This window comes from Oncorhynchus nerka, linkage group LG15 (assembly GCF_034236695.1).
Source record: "Oncorhynchus nerka isolate Pitt River linkage group LG15, Oner_Uvic_2.0, whole genome shotgun sequence".
Taxonomy (NCBI): Eukaryota; Metazoa; Chordata; class Actinopteri; order Salmoniformes; family Salmonidae; genus Oncorhynchus; species Oncorhynchus nerka.
Window position 1 is genome coordinate 25,690,359 of NC_088410.1, and position 20,986 is coordinate 25,711,344.

The 20,986-nt window shown below is 37.2% G+C and overlaps 1 protein-coding gene and 1 non-coding gene across 3 annotated transcripts in view; one reads left to right on the top strand and one right to left on the bottom strand.

Annotated features, from left to right (window-relative positions):
* Window positions 1-16,563, top strand: part of pdcd4b (programmed cell death 4b) — a 40,626-nt gene extending 24,063 nt beyond the window's left edge. For both annotated transcript variants that reach the window (XM_065001359.1, XM_065001360.1), the window contains exons 7-12: window positions 13,063-13,160; window positions 14,364-14,478; window positions 14,895-15,002; window positions 15,200-15,310; window positions 15,544-15,683; window positions 15,780-16,563. In XM_065001359.1, the coding sequence (XP_064857431.1) occupies window positions 13,063-13,160; window positions 14,364-14,478; window positions 14,895-15,002; window positions 15,200-15,310; window positions 15,544-15,683; window positions 15,780-15,840 (633 nt within the window). In that variant the 3' untranslated portion in view covers window positions 15,841-16,563. The remainder of the gene's footprint in view (window positions 1-13,062; window positions 13,161-14,363; window positions 14,479-14,894; window positions 15,003-15,199; window positions 15,311-15,543; window positions 15,684-15,779) is intronic.
* A 443-nt stretch (window positions 16,564-17,006) lies between these two features.
* Window positions 17,007-20,986, bottom strand: part of LOC115115685 (uncharacterized) — a 37,207-nt gene continuing 33,227 nt past the window's right edge. The window contains exons 2-4 of the transcript XR_010458721.1: window positions 17,979-18,101; window positions 17,708-17,772; window positions 17,007-17,161 (exon numbers count right to left, since the gene is read on the bottom strand). This is a non-coding gene — a transcript (uncharacterized LOC115115685). The remainder of the gene's footprint in view (window positions 17,162-17,707; window positions 17,773-17,978; window positions 18,102-20,986) is intronic.

Genomic DNA, 20,986 nt, shown 5'->3' on the forward strand with positions numbered 1-20,986 from the left:
GTATAATACACCATACAACAATATTACACACAACATGTATAATACCACCATACAACAATATTACACCACTACACATCTACAATACAACATGTATAATACCACCATACAACAATATTACACCACTACAATCTACAACATGTATAATACCACCATACAACAATATTACACCACTTACAATACAACAATATAATACACCATACAACAATATTACACACATACACATCTACAATCCAACATGTATAATACCACCATACAACAATATTACCACCACAACAATACACATCTACAATACAACATGTATAATACCACCATACAACAATATTACACCACTCTACAATACAACATGTATAATACCATACAACAATATTACACCACTACAATACAACATGTATAATACCACCATACAACAATATTACACCATTATACATTTACATTTACAACATGTATACCACCATACAACAATATTACACCACTACAATACAACATGTATAATACAACAATATTACACCACTACAATACAACATGTATAATACCACATACAACAATATTACACCACCATACAACACATCTACAATACAACATGTATAATACCACCATACAATAATATTACACACTACAATACAACATATAATACACCATACACCATTATACATCTACAATACAACATGTATAATACCACCATACAACAATATTACACCACTACAATACAACATGTATAATACCACATTTACATTTACATTTAAGTCAATCTTATCCACACCACCATACAATAATACACCATGTATAATACAACAATAACAATTACACCACTACAATATTACACCATTATACATCTACAATATAATACCACAATATTACACCACTACAATACAACATGTATAATACCACCATACAACAATATTACACCACTACAATACATGTATAATACTACAATACAACAATATAATACCACCATACAACAATAACATTACACCACTACACATCTACAATACAACATGTATAATACCACCATACAACAATATTACACCACTACACATCTACAATACAACATGTATAATACCACCATACAACAATATTACACCACTACACATCTACAATACAACATGTATAATACCACCATACAACAATATTACAACTACAATACAACATTACACAACATTTACAGTAATACCACGTATAAGCACTACACATCTACAACATGTATAATACAACAACATGTATAATACAATACAACCAATACAACAATACAACAATATTACACCACAATATTACACATCAATACAACATACACTATACAACATGTATAATACCACCATACAACAATATTACACCACTACAATACAACATGTATAATACAACAACAATGTATAATACCACCATACAACAATATTACACCACTACACATCTACAATACAACATGTATAATACACATACAACAATATTACACATCTACAATACAACATGTATAATACCACCATACAACAATATTACACCACTACAATACAACATGTATAATACCACCATACAACAATATTACACCACTACACAAATACAATACAACATGTATAATACCACCATACAACAATATTACACACTACACTACAAACATACAACATGTATAATACCATCATACAACAATATTACACCATACAACAATATTACACCACTACAATATAATACCACCATACAACAATATTACACCACTACAATACAACAACATGTATAATACCACCATACAACAATATTACACCACTATACATCTACAATACAACATGTATAATACCACCATACAACAATATTACACCATTATTACACCACTACAATACAACATGTATAATACCACCATACAACAATATTACACCACTACAATACAACATGTATAATACCACCATACAACAACCACTACAATATTATAATACCACTAATACACCATACAACAATATAATACCACTACATACAACAATATATACAACAATATTACACCACTACAACACTACACAACCAGAGTATAATACCACCATACAACAATATTACACCACTACAATACAATCCAACATGTATAATACCACCATACAACAATATTACACCACTACAATACAACATGTATAATACATACAACAATATTACACCACTACACATCTACAATACAATATTATACCAACATGTATAATACCACCATACAACAATATTACACCATTATACATCTACAATACAACATGTATAATACCACCATACAACAATATTACACCACTACAATACAACATGTATAATACCACCATACAACAATATAACCACCACATACAACAATATAATACACCATACACAATATTACACCACTACAATACAACATGTATAATACCACCATACAACAATATTACACCACTACAATACAACATGTATAATACCACCATACAACAATATTACACCACTACAATACAACATGTATAATACCACCATACAACAATAATATTACACCACTACAATACAACATGTATAATACCACCATACAACAATATTACACCACTACAATACAACATGTATAATACCACCATACAACAATATTACACCACTACAACAATATTACACCACTACAATACAACATGTATAATACCACCATACAACAATATTACACCACTACAATACAACATGTATAATACCACCATACAACAATATTACACCACTACAATCTACAATGTATAATACCACCATACAACAATATACACAACAATCTACAATACAACATGTATAATACCACCATACAACAATATTACACCACTACACATCTACAATACAACATGTATAATACCACCATACAACAATATTACACCACTACATCTACAATCCAACATGTATAATACCACCATACAACAATATTACACCACTACACATCTACAATACAACATGTATAATACCACATACAACAATATTACACCACTACAATACAACATGTATAATACACCATACAATATTACACAATACAACATGTATAATACACATCTACAACAATATGTATAATACACCACAACAATATTACACCACTACAACATGTATAATACCACCATACAACAATATTACACCATTATACATCTACAATACAACATGTATAATACCACTATACAACAATATTACACCACTACAATACAACAACATGTATAATACCATATACAACAATATTACACCACTACACATACAATACAACATGTATAATACCACCATACAACAATATTACACCACTACAATACAACATGTATAATACCATACAACAATATTACACCACTATACAACAATATACCACCATACAACAATATTACACCACTACACATCTACAATACAACATGTATAATACCAACAATATTACACCACTACAATCTACAATATTACAACATGTATAATACCACCATACAACAATATTACACCACTACACATCTACAATACAACATGTATAATACCACCATACAACAATATTACACCACTACAATACAACATGTATAATACAACAATATTACACCACTACACAACACAACATGTATAATACCACCATTACACATCTAAATACAACATGTATAATACCACCATACAACAATATTACACCACTACAATACAACATGTATAATACCACCATACAACAATATTAATGCCCATACAACAACATGTATAATACCACCATACAACAATATTACACCACTACAATACAACATGTATAATACCACCATACAACAATATTACACCACTACAATACAACATGTATAATACCACCATACAACAATATTACACCACTACAATACAACATGTATAATACCACCATACAACAATATTACACCACTACAATACAACATGTATAATACCACCATACAACAATATTACACCACTACACATCTACAATCCAACATGTATAATACCACCATACAACAATATTACACCACTACACATCTACAATCCAACATGTATAATACCACCATACAACAATATTACACCACTACACATCTACAATCCAACATGTATAATACCACCATACAACAATATTACACCACTACACATCTACAATACAACATGTATAATACCATCATACAACAATATTACACCATTATACATCTACAATACAACATGTATAATACCACTATACAACAATATTACACCACTACAATACAACATGTATAATACCACCATACAACAATATTACACCATTATACATCTACAATACAACATGTATAATACCACTATACAACAATATTACACCACTACAATACAACATGTATAATACCATCATACAACAATATTACACCACTACACATCTACAATACAACATGTATAATACCATCATACAACAATATTACACCACTACAATACAACATGTATAATACCATCATACAACAATATTACACCACTACAATACAACATGTATACATAATATTACACCACTACAATACAACATGTATAATACAACCAATATTACACCACTACAATCTACAATACAACATGTATAATACCACCATACAACAATATTACACCACTACACATCTACAATACAACATGTATAATACAACAATATTACACCATACAACAACATGTATAATACAACAATATTACACCACTACAATACAACATGTATAATACCACCATACAACAATATTACACCACTACAATACAACAACATGTATAATACCACCATACAACAATATTACACCACTACAATACAACATGTATAATACCACCACCACAATCAATATTACACCAACAATATTACACCACTACAACACAACATGTATAATACCACCATACAACAATATTACACCACTACAATACAATACAACATGTATAATACCACCATACAACAATATTACACCACACAATACAACAACATGTATAATACCACCATACAACAATATTACACCACTACACATCTACAATCCAACATGTATAATACCACCATACAACAATATTACAACATGTATAATACCACCATACAACAATATTACACCACTACACATCTACAATCCAACATGTATAATACCACCATACAACAATATTACACCACTACACATCTACAATACAACATGTATAATACCATCATACAACAATATTACACCATTATACATCTACAATACAACAACATGTATAATACCACAACAACAATATTACACCACTACAATACAACATGTATAATACCACCATACAACAATATTACACCATTATACATCTACAATACAACATGTATAATACCACCATACAACAATATTACACCACACAATACAACATGTATAATAATACAACAATATTACACACTACAATACAACATATAATACATCATACAACAATATTACACCACTACAATACAACATGTATAATACCACCATACAACAATATAACACCATTATACATCTACAATACAACATGTATAATATCACCATACAACAATATTACACCACTACAATACAACATGTATAATACCACCATACAACAATATTATACCACTACACCACTACAATACAACATGTATAATACATACAATATTACACCATTATACATCTACAATACAACATGTATAATACCACTATACAACAATATTACACCACTACAATACAACATGTATAATACCACCATACAACAATATTACACCACTACAATACAACATGTATAATACCACCATACAACAATATTACACCACTACAATACAACATGTATAATACCACCATACAACAATATTACACCACTACAATACAACATGTATAATACCACCATACAACAATATTACACCACTACAATACAACATGTATAATACCACCATACAACAATATTACACCACTACACATCTACAATCCAACATGTATAATACAACAATATAATACACCATACAACAATATTACACCACTACACATCTACAATACAACATGTATAATACCACCATACAACAATATTACACCACTACACATCTACAATACAACATGTATAATACCACCATACAACAATATTACACCACTACACATCTACAATACAACATGTATAATACCACCATACAACAATATTACACCATTATACATCTACAATACAACATGTATAATACCACCATACAACAATATTACACCACTACAATACAACATGTATAATACCACCATACAACAATATTACACCATTATACATCTACAATACAACATGTATAATACCACCATACAACAATATTACACCACTACAATACAACATGTATAATACCATCATACAACAATATTACACCACTACACATCTACAATACAACATGTATAATACCATCATACAACAATATTACACCACTACAATACAACATGTATAATACCATCATACAACAATATTACACCACTACAATACAACATGTGTAATACAACAATATTACACCACTACACATCTACAATACAACATGTATAATACAACCATATTACACCACTACACATCTACAATACAACATGTATAATACCACCATACAACAATATTACACCACTACACATCTACAATACAACATGTATAATACCACCATACAACAATATTACACCACTACAATACAACATGTATAATACAACAATATTACACATCTACAATACAACATGTATAATACCACCATACAACAATATTACACCACTACACATCTACAATACAACATGTATAATACCACCATACAACAATATTACACCACTACAATACAACATGTATAATACAACCATATTACACCACTACAATCTAATATGTATAATACCACCATACAACAATATTACACCACTACAACACAACATGTATAATACCACCATACAACAATATTACACCACTACAATACAACATGTATAATACCACCATACAACAATATTACACCACTACAATACAACATGTATAATACCATCATACAACAATATTACACCACTACACATCTACAATACAACATGTATAATACCATCATACAACAATATTACACCACTACACATCTACAATACAACATGTATAATACCACCATACAACAATATTACACACTACACATCTACAGTACAACATGTATAATACCACCATACAACAATATTACACCACTACAATACAACATGTATAATACCATCATACAACAATATTACACCACTACAATACAACATGTATAATACAACAATATTACACATCTACAATACAACACGTGTAATACAACAATACCACCATACAACAATATGCGTTGGTCTGTACCTTTGTCTCTTCACAGTCCCCGCTGTTCCAAAAGGTATTCTTACCTTTTTTTTTTTTTTTTTTTTTTTTTTTTTTTGTCTGATTCGACTGCTTAGATCAGTTACCTGATGTGGAATAGAAATCAAATCCAAATCAAATGTATTTATGAAGCCCTTCGTACATCAGCTGATATCGCAAAGTGCTGTACAGAAACCCAGCCTAAAACTCCAAACAGCAAGCAATGCACGGTGGCTAGGAAAAACTCCCTAGAAAGGCCAAAACCTAGGAAGAAACCTAGAGAGGAACCAGGCTATGATGGGTGGCCAGTCCTCTTCTGGCTGTGCCGGGTGGAGATTATAACAGAACATGGCCAAGATGTTCATAAATCACCAGCATGGTCAAATAATAATAATCACAGTAGTTGTCGAGGGTGCAGCAAGTCAGCACCTCAGGAGTAAATGTCAGTTGGCTTTTCATAGCCGATCATTAAGAGTATCTCTACCACTCCTGCTGTCTCTAGAGAGTTGAAAACAGCAGGTCTGGGACAGGTAGCACGTCCGGTGAACAGGTCAGGATTCCATAGCCGCATGCAGAACAGTTGAAACTGGAGCAGCAGCACGGCCAGGTGGACTGGGGACAGGGAGTCATTATGCCAGGTAGTCCTGAGGCATGGTCCTAGGGCTCAGGTCCTCCGAGAGAAAGAGAGCATACTTAAATTTACACAGAACACCGGATAACACAGGAGAAGTACTCCAGATATAACAGACTGACCCTAGCCCCCCGACACATAAACTACTGCAGCATAATTACTGGAGGCTGATACAAGAGGGGTCGGGAGACACTGCGGCCCCGTCCGACGATACCCCCGGACAGGTCCAAACAGGCAGGATATAACCCCACCAACTTTGCCAAAGCACAGCCCCCACACCACTAGAGGGATATCTTCAACCACCATCTTACCATCCTGAGACAAGGCTGAGTATAGCCCACAAAGATCTCCGCCATGGCACAACCCAAGGGGGGGGCGCCAACCCAGACAGGAAGATCACGTCAGTGACTCAACCCACTCAAGTGACGCACCCCTCCTAGGGACGGCATGAAAGAGCACCAGTAAGCCAATAAAAGTAACAAAAAATTGAACGGTAGTAAAATAACAATAGCGAGGCTATATACAGGGGGTACCGGTTAGTCGAGGTATTATGTACATGTAGGTCGTTATTAAAGTGACTGCATAGACAATAACAGAGTAGCAGCAGTGTAAAATGCCTTGTGGGGGATGCATTAGAGGTCGACCGATTTATTGGAGGACCAAAACAAATCCGATACCAGTTAATCAGCCAACATTTTTTTTTCCTTCTCATTTGTAATAATATTTACAACAATCCTGAATGAACAATGAACCTTTTTTATTTGAACTTGATACATAAATAAAATCTATTTAGTCTCAAATAAATAATAAAACGTGTTTAAATAATGCAAAAAGTGTTGGAGAAGAAAGTAAAAGTGCAATATGTGCCATGTAAAAAAAGCGACCGTTTTAAGTTCCTTGGTCAGAACATGAGAACATATGAAATCTGGAGGTTCAATGTTCCCAGTTAAGAAGTTTTAGGTTGTAGTTATTATATGAATTATGATGCGTTGACTATTTCCCTCTATACCATTTGTATTTCATATACCTTTGACTATTGGATGTTCTAATAGGCACTTTAGTATTGCCAGCCTAATCTCAGGAGTTGATAGGCTTGAAGTGATAAACAGCGCTGTGCATCATGCATTGCTAAGAGCTGCTGGCAAACACAGTAAAGTGCTGTTTGAATGAATGCTTACGAGCCTGCTGCTACCTACCACCGCTCAGTCAGACTGCTCTATCAAATCATAGACTTAATTATAATAAACACACAGAACTACGAGCCATTGGTCATTAATGTGGTCAAATCCAGAAACTATCATTTCGAAAACTAAACGTTTATTCTTTCAATGAAATATGGAACCTTTCTGTATTTTATCTAACGGGTGGCAACCAGTCTAAATATTGCTTTTACGTTCCACAACCTTCAATGTTATGTCATAATTACGTAAAATTCTGGCAAATGAGTTCACAGTTCGCAAAGAGCCAGGTGGCCCAAACTGTTGCATATACCCTGACTCTGCGTGCAATGAACGCAAGAGAAGTGACACAATTTCCCTAGTTAATATTGCCTGTTAACATGAATTTTAAACTAAATATGCAGGTTTAAAAAATATACTTCTGTGTATTGCTTTTAAGAAAGGCATTGATAGTTGGGTACAATTATGCTTTTTCCACGAATGCACTTTTGTAAAATCATCACCCGTTTGGCGAAGTTGAAGTAGGCTGTGGTTCGATGATACATTTACAGGAACCGTATTGATTATATGCAACGCAGGGCAAGCTAGTTAACTACACATGGTTGATGATATTACTAAGTTAACTAGTGATTCTGTGAAGATTGCTTGATTGTTTTTTATAAGAGAAGTTTAATGCTAGCTAGCAACTTAACTTGGCTTCTTGCAGCCACAAGGTCCTTTTGAGGTCCTCACTCTAGTAACAGGTGGTCAGCCTTCCATGCAGTTTCCTCGTGAATTGCAATGTAATCGGCGTCCAAAAAGGCTGATTACTGATTGTTCTAACTTGAAATCGGCCCTGATTACTCGGTCGACCTCTAGTATGCATGGCTGTCCGAGCTGTGTGCTAGTAGTTTTTAAACAGACACCTCGGTACATTCAAGCTTGTCAACACTTCTTACAAAAACAAGTAGTGAAGTCAATCTCTCTTCCACTTTGAGCCATGAGATTGACATGCATGTTATTAATATTAGCTCTCTGTGTACATTTAAGGGAGCCGTGCTGCCCTGTTCTGAGCCAGCCGTGCTGCCCTGTTCTGAGCCAGCCGTGCTGCCCTGTTCTGAGCCAATTGTCATTTTCCTGTCCCTCTTTGTGGCACCTGACCACAAGACTGAACAGTAGTCTAGGTGCGACAACACTAGGGCCTCTAGGACCTGCCTTGTTGATAGTGTTCTTAAGAATGCAGAGCAGCGCTTTATTATGGACAGACTTCTCCCCATTTTAGCTGCTGTTGTATCAATGTGTTTTTACCACGACAGTTTATTCATTACAAGATTTGGTGAATGATTTGTCCCAGATACAATGCTTTTTGTTGGTGTCACTACTGTGTGGGATGTATGTTGTTGTACTGTACCCTGTGTGCATAACAGGGCTGGGTTCAAACAGTATTTGAAATACATTTGCCTCAGAGTGCCAGGTGGACAAGGTTTCCACTTTGTGTGTTCCATTCCACTGCGCCAGGCAAGCTCAATCAAGCCCAGTTGAAGAATTGTCTCAACCAGCTTCACTTGGAATGCTTTTCCAACAGTCTTGAAGGAGTTCCCTCGTATGCGGAGTGCTTTTTTGCTGCTTTAATTCACTCTGCAGTCCACCTCATCCCAAACCATCTCAATTGGTTTGAGGTTTGGTGATTGTGGAGGCCAGGTCATCTGATGCAGCACTCCATCACGCTCCTTCTTGGTCAAATAGCCTTCACACAGCCTGGAGGTGTGTTGGGCCATTGTCCTGTTGGAAAAACAAATGATAGTCCCACTAAGCGCAAACCAGGTGGGATGGCGTATTGCTTCAGAATGCTGTGGTAGCCATGCTGGTTTAGTGTGCTTTGAATTCTAAATAAATTAGACCGTCACCAGCAAAGCACCATCACACCTCCTCCTCCATGCTTCACGGTGGGAACCACACATGCGGTGGTTGGAACCAAAAATCTCACATTTGGACTCATCAGACCAAAGGACATGTTTCCACCGGTCTAATGTCCATTGCTCGTGTTTCTTGGCCCAAGCAAGTCTCTTCTTATTGGTGTCCTTTAGTGGTTTCCTTTCATCAATTCGACCATGAAGGCCTGATTCACACAGTCTCCTCTGAACAGTTGTCTGTTACTTAATTTATTTGGGCTGCAATTTCTGAGGCTGGTAACTCTAATCAACTTATCCTCTGCAGCAGAGGTAACTCTGGGTCGTGCTTTCCTGTGGCGGTCCTCATGAGAGCCAGTTTCATCATTGCGCTTGGTTATTTATTTTATTTAACTAGGCAAGCCCAGTTAAGAACAAATTGTTATTGACAATGACTACACATGAAGAAATGTTAAAAGTTCTTGACCTTTTCCTTATTGACTGACCTTCATGTCTTAAAGTAACGATGGACTGTTTTCTCTTTGCTTATCTGAGCTGTTCTTGCCATAATATGGCCTTGGTCTTTTACCAAATAGGGCTATCTTCTGTATACCACCCCTACCTTGTCCCTACCACACAACTGATTGGTTCAAAAGCATTAAGAATGAAAGAAATTCCACAAATTAACTTTTAACAAGGCATACCTGTTAATTGAAATGCATTCATGTGACTACCTCATGAAGCTGGTTGAGAGAATGCCACGAGTGTGCAAAGTTGTCAAGGCAAAGGGGGGCTACTTTGCAGAATCTCAAATATAAAATATATTTTGATTTGTTCACCACTTATTTTTTTTCTTACTACATGATTCTATATGTGTTATTTCATAGTTTTGATGTCTCCACTATTCTACAATGTAGAAAATAGTACAAATATAGAAAACCCTTGAATGAGTAGATGTATGCAAACTTTTGACTGGTACTGTATATATTTACTGATAGCCAAGGGGCACTCAGTCATAATTGACAAATTAAGCATTTGTGTTTTAATGAGTCCTCCAGATCAGAGGCAGTAGGGCTGACCAGGGATGTTCTCTTGATAAGTGTGTGAATTGGACCATTTTCCTGTCCTGCTAAGCATTCAAAATGTAACGAGTACTTTTGGGTGTCGGGGAAACGTATGGAGTAAAAAGTACATTATTTTCTTTAGGAATGTAGTGGAGTAAAAGTCGTAAAGCACAAAACTAAAGTTGTGCCTTACAGTATTTTTACTTAGGTACTTTACACCACTGAATAACACTGTGGTACTGTTTACTGTAGATAAGACTGTCTGAAAGAAAGCGATGGTGAGTTTCAGCTCTTTTCTTTCTGTTCTCCCCGTCCACACAGAGCAGACATGCGATCTCTCGCCTCATTGTCTCAGCAGCGCCAGGCACAAAATGCCAGCTCAGCGTAGGAGGCTGATAGAAGGGTTATTTATCATCCCCCCCCTCTCTCTCTCTCACGTGTCTGTCCTCCTCTCTCTCTCTCTCTCTCTCTCTCTCTCTCTCTCACTTCCCTGCAAGGCCACCCTCTCTGTTCTTCCCCCTGACTGTGCAGTCTCTTTCTCTCTCATTCCTCTCTTTCCAGACTGGTTCTGGTCAGATGAGTTTGGGGCTCTCTTGTCTGCACAGACACAATGGCTTGTTAGCAACAGGCTTTGTCCAGTTTGTCCTGTCCAGAACAGCAAGGCCAGCTCTTTCTCTGGCTTTTCTCCTCCCCGTCACGCTCTCTCTCATATCTCTGACTCATGTCAACAAACACTGTCACGGTCACCTCATCCCAAACAACAAGTGTTTATGCATCCATCCAGCCTCTGGTCTCTCCATTGACCTACTTTGATGCTAAATGTAAGTGATTTGTTGTCTATTTGCCTCTGCAGTAATTCATTATAAAATGTGTGTATTGTACTATAATGGTTTATGGCTGTGCAGTTACACTTGCATGTGTTCCTGACTCTTCATTTCCAAATGGATTACATTATTCTGCAGGCAGGATATTTCAGGCCCATGGGCATGCTATTTGGCAACAGTTCAGTCTGTCCTCTTTATTTAGATTTCTTTGTTGGCAGAGCTAACTTCCTGTTCTGTTGTTTTGGGTGGACCAGAGAGAACAGTGTTGGAGACCAGTGTGTGTGTTAACCGTGTTTTCTTTTTGTCTTTCAGCTCGTGGGCCAATTCATTGCCCGGGCTGTCAAAGATAAGATCCTCTCCAAGAGCTACTTAGACGGCTACAAGGGGAGAGTCGACTGTGTCCATGCAAGGTATGTGTTGGTGTCCTTTATTAAACACGAAACGCCTTCTCACATTTCTATGTGGTATGATCATGGAGATGTTGTTGAGGGGGTTTACAGTATACCCTTATAGGCACAACAAGGTCTGGGAGGCTCACAGAGATCTACAATACTCCATCAAAGATTCCGTTTTCAACTCCATACCAGTTTTTCAACTCTACTGTAAAATTGCCTTCTCCGTGGGAAAATGTGTGGAGTTTCGGGAAATTAACTTTAAAATGTCAAAATGTTCTCTCTGATGCAGAGGGGTGGGCCTTTTAAAATGTTCTCTCTGATGCAGAGGGGTGGGCCTTTTAAAATGTTCTCTCTGATGCAGAGGGGTGGGCCTTTTAAAATGTTCTCTCTGAAGATGTTCTCTCTGATGCAGAGGGGTGGGCCTTTTAAAATGTTCTCTCTGATGCAGAGGGGTGGGCCTTTTAAAATGTTCTCTCTGATGCAGAGGGGTGGGCCTTTTAAAATGTTCTCTCTGATGCAGAGGGGTGGGCCTTTTAAAATGTTCTCTCTGATGCAGAGGGGTGGGCCTTTTAAAATGTTCTCTCTGATGCAGAGGGGTGGGCCTTTTAAAATGTTCTCTCTGATGCAGAGGGGTGGGCCTTTTAAAATGTTCTCTCTGATGCAGAGGGGTGGGCCTTTTAAAATGTTCTCTCTGATGCAGAGGGGTGGGCCTTTTAAAATGTTCTTTAGCACTGCAGCAATCGTAATAAAACATTTTTTTATCACACTCTAAAGTTGGAGTTGTGTTCTGATATTGAGGGGTCCCTGATGAATTTGCTATCATAAAAGGGGTCCCCCGGCCCCAAAAAGTTTGGGAACCCCTTGGGTTATGTTGTGTTTCGCCTTGTAATTTGGTGGGCGTATTCACAGAGACCAATGAGTGAAGCTTTTGGGGGAGTGTCATACATGGATTACAGACTATTTGGTGGCTTGTTGCTAGGCAGAGTTTACGTAATTAAATGTCTTCGTTCTATGAATTCATTGAGAGAACTTGAGGGAAATCTAATACATCCCGAGGGATGGTTTATGGGAGTTTGGAATGAGAGGGTATAAACCAGGGTCAGCAGAATTCATGACTAAGGGAAGGATAATTCCATGAACGAGGGAGGTAGAGGTGGATGATTGACTGAATGATGACAGCGTCCACACTGACTTGTCGCCATGTGTTTTTCCATATAGGGCGGCCTTGGACCGGGCGGCGGTGCTGTTGAAGATGGGTCTGGGCGGCCTGCGCATCGACAACCTCTGGGGAACAGGCGGAGGTCAGAGACCTGTCACCCAGCTCGTCAGAGAGGTGAGACCTGTTCATTTTATAGAGGACGGAACGAGCTGCTTGTCAGGTGTGTTCTCTATGCTCTGTCCTTTATGTCTGCCAGCTATTTAAATCCTGTCTGTGCTGTTCTCCAAATTAAGTTATTGGATTGTAATTTCATTGAGCTTTCACTATGAAAGGGTGAGGTCATCAAGACCTGCTTTAGTTTAACTGATGTCTCCAGTGATCACATGATATCGACACGTACATCCGAGTAGCCGTAATGGACATGCCAACATTCACGTTAATATCTCAGCCGTTGCTGAACTATGTCTTAGTTTCATGTGTTCTTCCTATTCCCTATCTATGAGCGGGCCTTTTTGTTGTCATCGATGAACCTCAGGTGTTCAATGGGCATACATTGACTTTGGATATCCCCTTTTCTCTACTTGTATCAGATGACCCTGTTGCTGAAGGAGTATCTTCTGTCTGGAGACAACAAGGAAGCAGAGAGGTGTCTGAGAGAACTGGAGGTGCCACACTTCCACCATGAGTTTGTCTATGAGGTAACTCACGGCATCCGTTGTGTAGTTTTTCTTTCCCCAGTTTTCATGTTGTCTTGTATGAACGTATTACCTGTAGGTGCATTGGAAAAGTACTCTGTTGGAGGGTTGTTTTGCTTGAGAATATCAAACTGACATACTGAATTTTCCTTAGTTGATTGTAAGAAAAGTTATTCATCTTGTCTTCCTATTATCAATAGGCCATAGTCATGGTCCTAGAATCCAAAGGGGAGAAAACGTTCAAAATGGTTCTGCAGCTGCTGAAGTTTCTGTGGGTGTCCTCCATCATCACTGTGGACCAAATGAGAAGGGTGAGATTGAGCGCCACCTGGTGGTAACATTCTACTATTGCAGTGCATATGGCGCCACCTGGTGTTGAAACTATTGTGGGTCGAGAACCAATGGGATATATAATACTTTTTACCTAAAAATCAACTGTATCTCCTTGTTTACCATTGATGTGATCTATAAAATGTTCCACACATTTTTTTCATTGGAATTACATTGAAAGTCACTGTTTACATGATAATTATCTTGTTTGCAGGGATATGAAAGAGTTTACATGGACATAGCTGAAATTAACATCGACGTCCCTCGTGCGTACTTCATCTTAGAGCAGTTTGTCGACAAGAGTTTCAGTGCTGGCTTCATCTGTGAAAAGCTGAGGGATCTTTGTCCTAGTCGGTAAGTATCTTTTTAATTTGCTATTTTTGTTTCTCTCTCACACACATCCATGTTTTAAGATTGATGGAGATGTACTGATTTTGGCTATTTTCACAGGGGCCGGAAGAGATTTGTGAGCGAGGGGGACGGCGGTCGCTTCAAATTGGAAAGCTACTGAGAAGCCATTTTGTGCCAGAGATGTTCCGCTAAACTGAAGCTACTTTTTTACTATGATCCATATGTCAGTTATCGTTTTCCTTAACAGTGAAAGAATGTACATTTAAAAAAAAAAAATGCGTAAAATCACACTTTGTTCTTTAGTTGAAGAAAAGTTAGACGATACACCCATTTAAGGTGTTTGAGTATACATGTATAAGCTAAAAACCCAGAAAGTGCCACACCTCAACGAGTCATTCCATGTTGTTTTTATATTTTCTCTTATTTCACTGCCACTCCTTTCTTGTTCTAGATGAAAGTGTTTGTACAAGAATTAAACTGGTTTGTGTATAAAGCTTTTTAATGAAAAGGGGGGACAGGTCGTTGGTTCGAAGCAACACCTTCCCTCACCAGCTGCTGTCTGTTTCTAGCCTGGTTTCAAGATCTGTTTGTGCTGTTTTACACAACTTCTATCATAGGAATTTGGGCAAGATGGCACAAACAGATCTGGGTACCAGACTAGTCTATTTCTATGCTGTGCTTGACTTTTTTTTTTTTTTTTAATTACTCAAGGCAATTAATAAAAAATAAAGTTAAGATATTGGGAACTAGTTTGCGATCATTTCACAACAAAATGGTGTCCAGAATGTTTATTTTTATATTTGGGGAACACTGTTGTGAAATGTACCAAGTCTTAATTGCTCCCTGATTGTCAAAAGTTCAATAAATTGCTATACAAAACGTTTGCTATTGTCAATGTATTTGTGTGAGTAGATGAAAGATGACTTGAATCATGGTACTAGATTTAGAAAACACCATAAAAGGGGAAATAAATATTTTATTTGAAGAACATGTTCACAACAATGTTATTTACCTAAACTCCAATTCAATTTCTCTCAGAAATAAGACTTCCCATAATTACAAGGCTATACATTCACAGCAATCAAAATAATCCATGATATTGATGCCAACTGTGCTATATTGCAATATTAGGTTGTGACTAGTGTGAACCTCTGCCCTCCATTGTATCCATAACTTCTGTCTGTAGTCCATTTTGTGTCTACTGGTGTAGCTACTGTCCTCCATTGTGGCTCATTCAGTTCCTGTTGCTTGATAAAACTACTCTGGCTATTGTCCATTTTGTGTCTACTGACCCTACTACTCCATGGGCTGCCATTGCATGTCTACTGTGTCTCCTGCTGCTCTTTCAGTGCCAGATCCTGTTGCTTGATGGCCTCCTGGGCCTCCAGTTGCATCTTCTCCAGTTTCTCCAGGGTGACTGATTTCAGAGGCATCAGCTTGGGCTTACACAGCACCATGGTGGGGACATCCTCCATGGACAACTGCCCTTTGGATGGTAGCATAACCAAGAGCGAGAAGTTACAGGCTTGTCTTCTAGTTATCAGAATGATTCCACAAAATAAGACACACCCAGGTTTCCTGCATGCCACAAGCCTAGGAATGAACCAACTCGTACACTTACCAAGACTGTCTTAATAGAATAGACTCAATACTATGATCAATACAATCAACACGGTATACTCTTGTAGCACTGTGCAGTTTTCCTCTGAACATACTGTAGTTAAGTTTTCAGGTAAAGAGAAAACAAATCTGGTGGGCTACGTGTAGGTGTATCTTTTGGGGTCAGTGACCGGTTTCAACAGTAGATAGGTATTTTCAGTAGGAGTAAAAACCTGAAGGAACAGAACATCGGTCGGCAAACACTTGGCAGTGTTTCGAAGTGTTCCTTCTACTGAAAGGAATGTGTTTACGGTATTTTAGAGCATCTAACGTCACTGCAGAAGTGAAGGGGTGGCTGTGTTGAGTTGCATGATAGACGAAATTTCTCATTTATACCACAGTCTTTATTGATAATGGTCGTTACTCACCTTGTTTGGGCAACACTTCTCTGAATATCGATTTGACTTCAGGCATTATGTATTGTTAGGTCCAGCTGAAATAAAAGCATGAATAATTACAGTTGGCATCTGACAAAATATTAAGGCACGATAAGATGGCTAGCAACTGTTGTTGAGCTTAGTTAGCTACTACACGATTTATTTAGTCACTGATGATTCAAAACATATTTATCCATCCTTCTTCAGTCATATAGGTACGCGATGTTATCGTCACGAAATTGGTTTATAACCATAACATTACCTCAGGGTAATGGGTTGCCAAGCCAAACAAACCAATGTTTGTTCCTTTCCGGGATTGTCAGCTGGCTTTTTCTTCTACGGTTTTACGACCCGGTTTAGAAACAGTGCATCGCATTGCAGCCATCTGGTGGGCAGAGTTGGAAGTTTATATTGAGTTCATAAAATCTAAAAAAAAAACACTACACATCATATAAATGTGATCAAGACAGAAATCACGAATTTTCTTTACATAATTTAATTTAAACATTTAAGCATATCTTATCTAGCCTCGAGAGAAAATAAGGAGTGAGAAGATATGTCATATGTAGAGGTAGGCAGTGCAGGGCTGCCAACTTTTAAAGAAAGCTTGGAGTGGGATTTGCTATGCGAGTTGCATTGCCTCCTGGCACAACCCCTAGATGGGAGCTAGGGGTCCTCCACCAGTAAAATGTTAGTTTTAAAGCTAATTTCCTGGAATTCTATGTATTTTGACATGGCTTAGGCCAATTGGGGAGGGGTAAGAAAATAAAACCACAGGAGGCTTTGAACATGAAACAAGCTCTCAGAATTCAACGACATTGTTACTTTGACATTTATGCTAATATTTTTTGTAAATATGTTTTTTAAGTAATTTGACACTTTGTTCAGACAATAATGAAATGAGATAGGGAGACAGGCAAATGCTAGAAACAGTGGGAAGGTTGGAAGTAGGGATTGATCCCTGTTCTCGGGTGGAAAGTTGTATGTGACATGTGCCAAGGACATGTACCACTACACCAAGGCTCTCCACAGGAAATGTTAATATTAACGGTTCATGACAGTGGGTAACCAAATTATAGATTGCACTCTCCTTGTCCATAGACTGCTTTCAAGGTAAGGACACAAACATTTGTATTTTGTCATTTGGGTGAACTCTCTTTAAAATCAGGCTGGAAGAAAATGTCATTTGCTCTCCAAGAGGGTTAGCCACCCCTGACCCTGTATATTTTCCAAGTGCTAGGTGTTTGAAAATGTTGTTGTTATAACAATACATTTTTCAAGATCACCCAACCTTCAAGAAAAATCGAATGATTATTAATATTCAGGTGGTTTATGCCTACTAGTTGAATATCAGTGGCATCATCTTACTCTACATAGACAAAACTATTGTCTATGTACAGTAAGATGATGCCAAGGACCTTCAACTCGTAGGCGTAAATTAAGTTGATATGATGTGTTTATGAGTTGTGAGACCCCTACCATCTCTGCCTAGCATGCACACCAGTGGCGGATTTAGGCATAGGCGACATGGGCAGCCGCCCGGGGCAGCATCTTGCCTGGGGCGGCATGGGTGGCCCACACAAAAAAAATATATATATATATGAATAAAAAAAACCACAAAGAAACAACAAATATTCAGAATGGTGACATTTGCGCGATGGTTTTCTATCACTCATTTGCACGTCATATCAATGATATCATGTCACCGTGTGGGACTGTGGGTCAATTAACCTTGTCGGAGTGGGAGCCCTGATTCTAGTTTGTGAGCTAGGCAGGCTACTGCCTGGGAAATTCTCCCACTCAAAAGTATGAGATGGGGAGGGGGCGGGGTAGGTTGACCTCAGGTCTCCCCACTGGAAGCCAGAGGAAGGGGAAGCGGGGAATCTATCAAATAGCGCACCTCTAACTTTGTACAGTACTAATGTAATTAGTAATGCAAGTACTTGTGCAATTTAGTTGTGTGTGTTTCTTGTTTGAAGTTCAATAGTGTAATAATCAGGTTCTCTAACATATAAGCGTGTTATTCTATCTGTGTATTTGTGTAATATAGGATTGGTGCATTTAGTTTTATTTGTGTTTTTGTTAGCAATAGGGTAATAGTTTAATAATTCAATTCTCTTTTTTATTTTTATTTATAAACTACAATTAGTTTCTATTTGTCTTTGTTACTTATTTTTTATATTTATGAGTCTTATTTTTGTATATATTTATATAGTTTTAAATGTTATGATTATTTATTTATGTTGTTCCAAATGTCTGAATAAAAATGACAAGTTAGCACAGGGGTTCGCCCAGGGAGCCATACAAGCTAGAACCGCCACACAATTCTACAATGTCAAAAATGATATTTGATTCCTGGTTCATTTAATATCCAATGCTTATTTGTATGACTTATTCAAAACTGTTCATGAACGGCTGAAAAAATACATAGCTTCATATCATTTGCACACACTGTATATAGACTTTTTTTTTCTGTGTTATTGACTGTACGCTTGTTTATTTCCATGAGTAACTCTGTGTTGTTGTTTGTGTCGCACTGCTTTGCTTTATCTTGGCCAGGTCGCAGTTGTACATGAGAACTTGTTCTCAACTAGCTTACCTGGTTAAATAAAGGTGAAATAAAATAAAAATTCTAATAAAAAAATCATTTTCAAAGACACAGGTCAGCATATCAGATTTCAAATACTTAAATACACTGGCAAAATTGGGAAGAAGCAGAATAATAAAATACGTGTGGGGAATAACAGTTTGTGTTGCTGAAAATGTAGCCCAATGTTAAGAATGAGAATTGTTCCACTGATCAGACTAAATAAAGTAAATAGATAATACAATCTCCTGAAAATCACATAAAACTACCCCTTCACCAAAACCAAATAATTGTTATATTGTTTTGTCCCCCATCTTGAATCAAACGTAGTTCACAATCTGTTTGACCAAATTATTTGTTATAGTTACCAATTAGGTCACAATACCAAACTTCCCTACTAAAACTGTGTGGGTCTGTCTACCTAAATGCCAATCACCAAACGAGGGGACTAAATGCAAACGTGGATTAAATCGACATTAGTACATGCTGTCTAAAATCTGGATTCTGCAATAGGGAAGGCAGTAACAGCAAGCACATTTTGTTGACGACATTGTACATAAAACAGCGCGCCACCGTTGTGCACACACCTCAGCACAGAACGTGGTCTCTCTATTTAGCGCCACTCAAATCTTGAGGGGCGTTTCTTTAAAACATGCCTCCAATCCCCTTGATCTCTTACATAA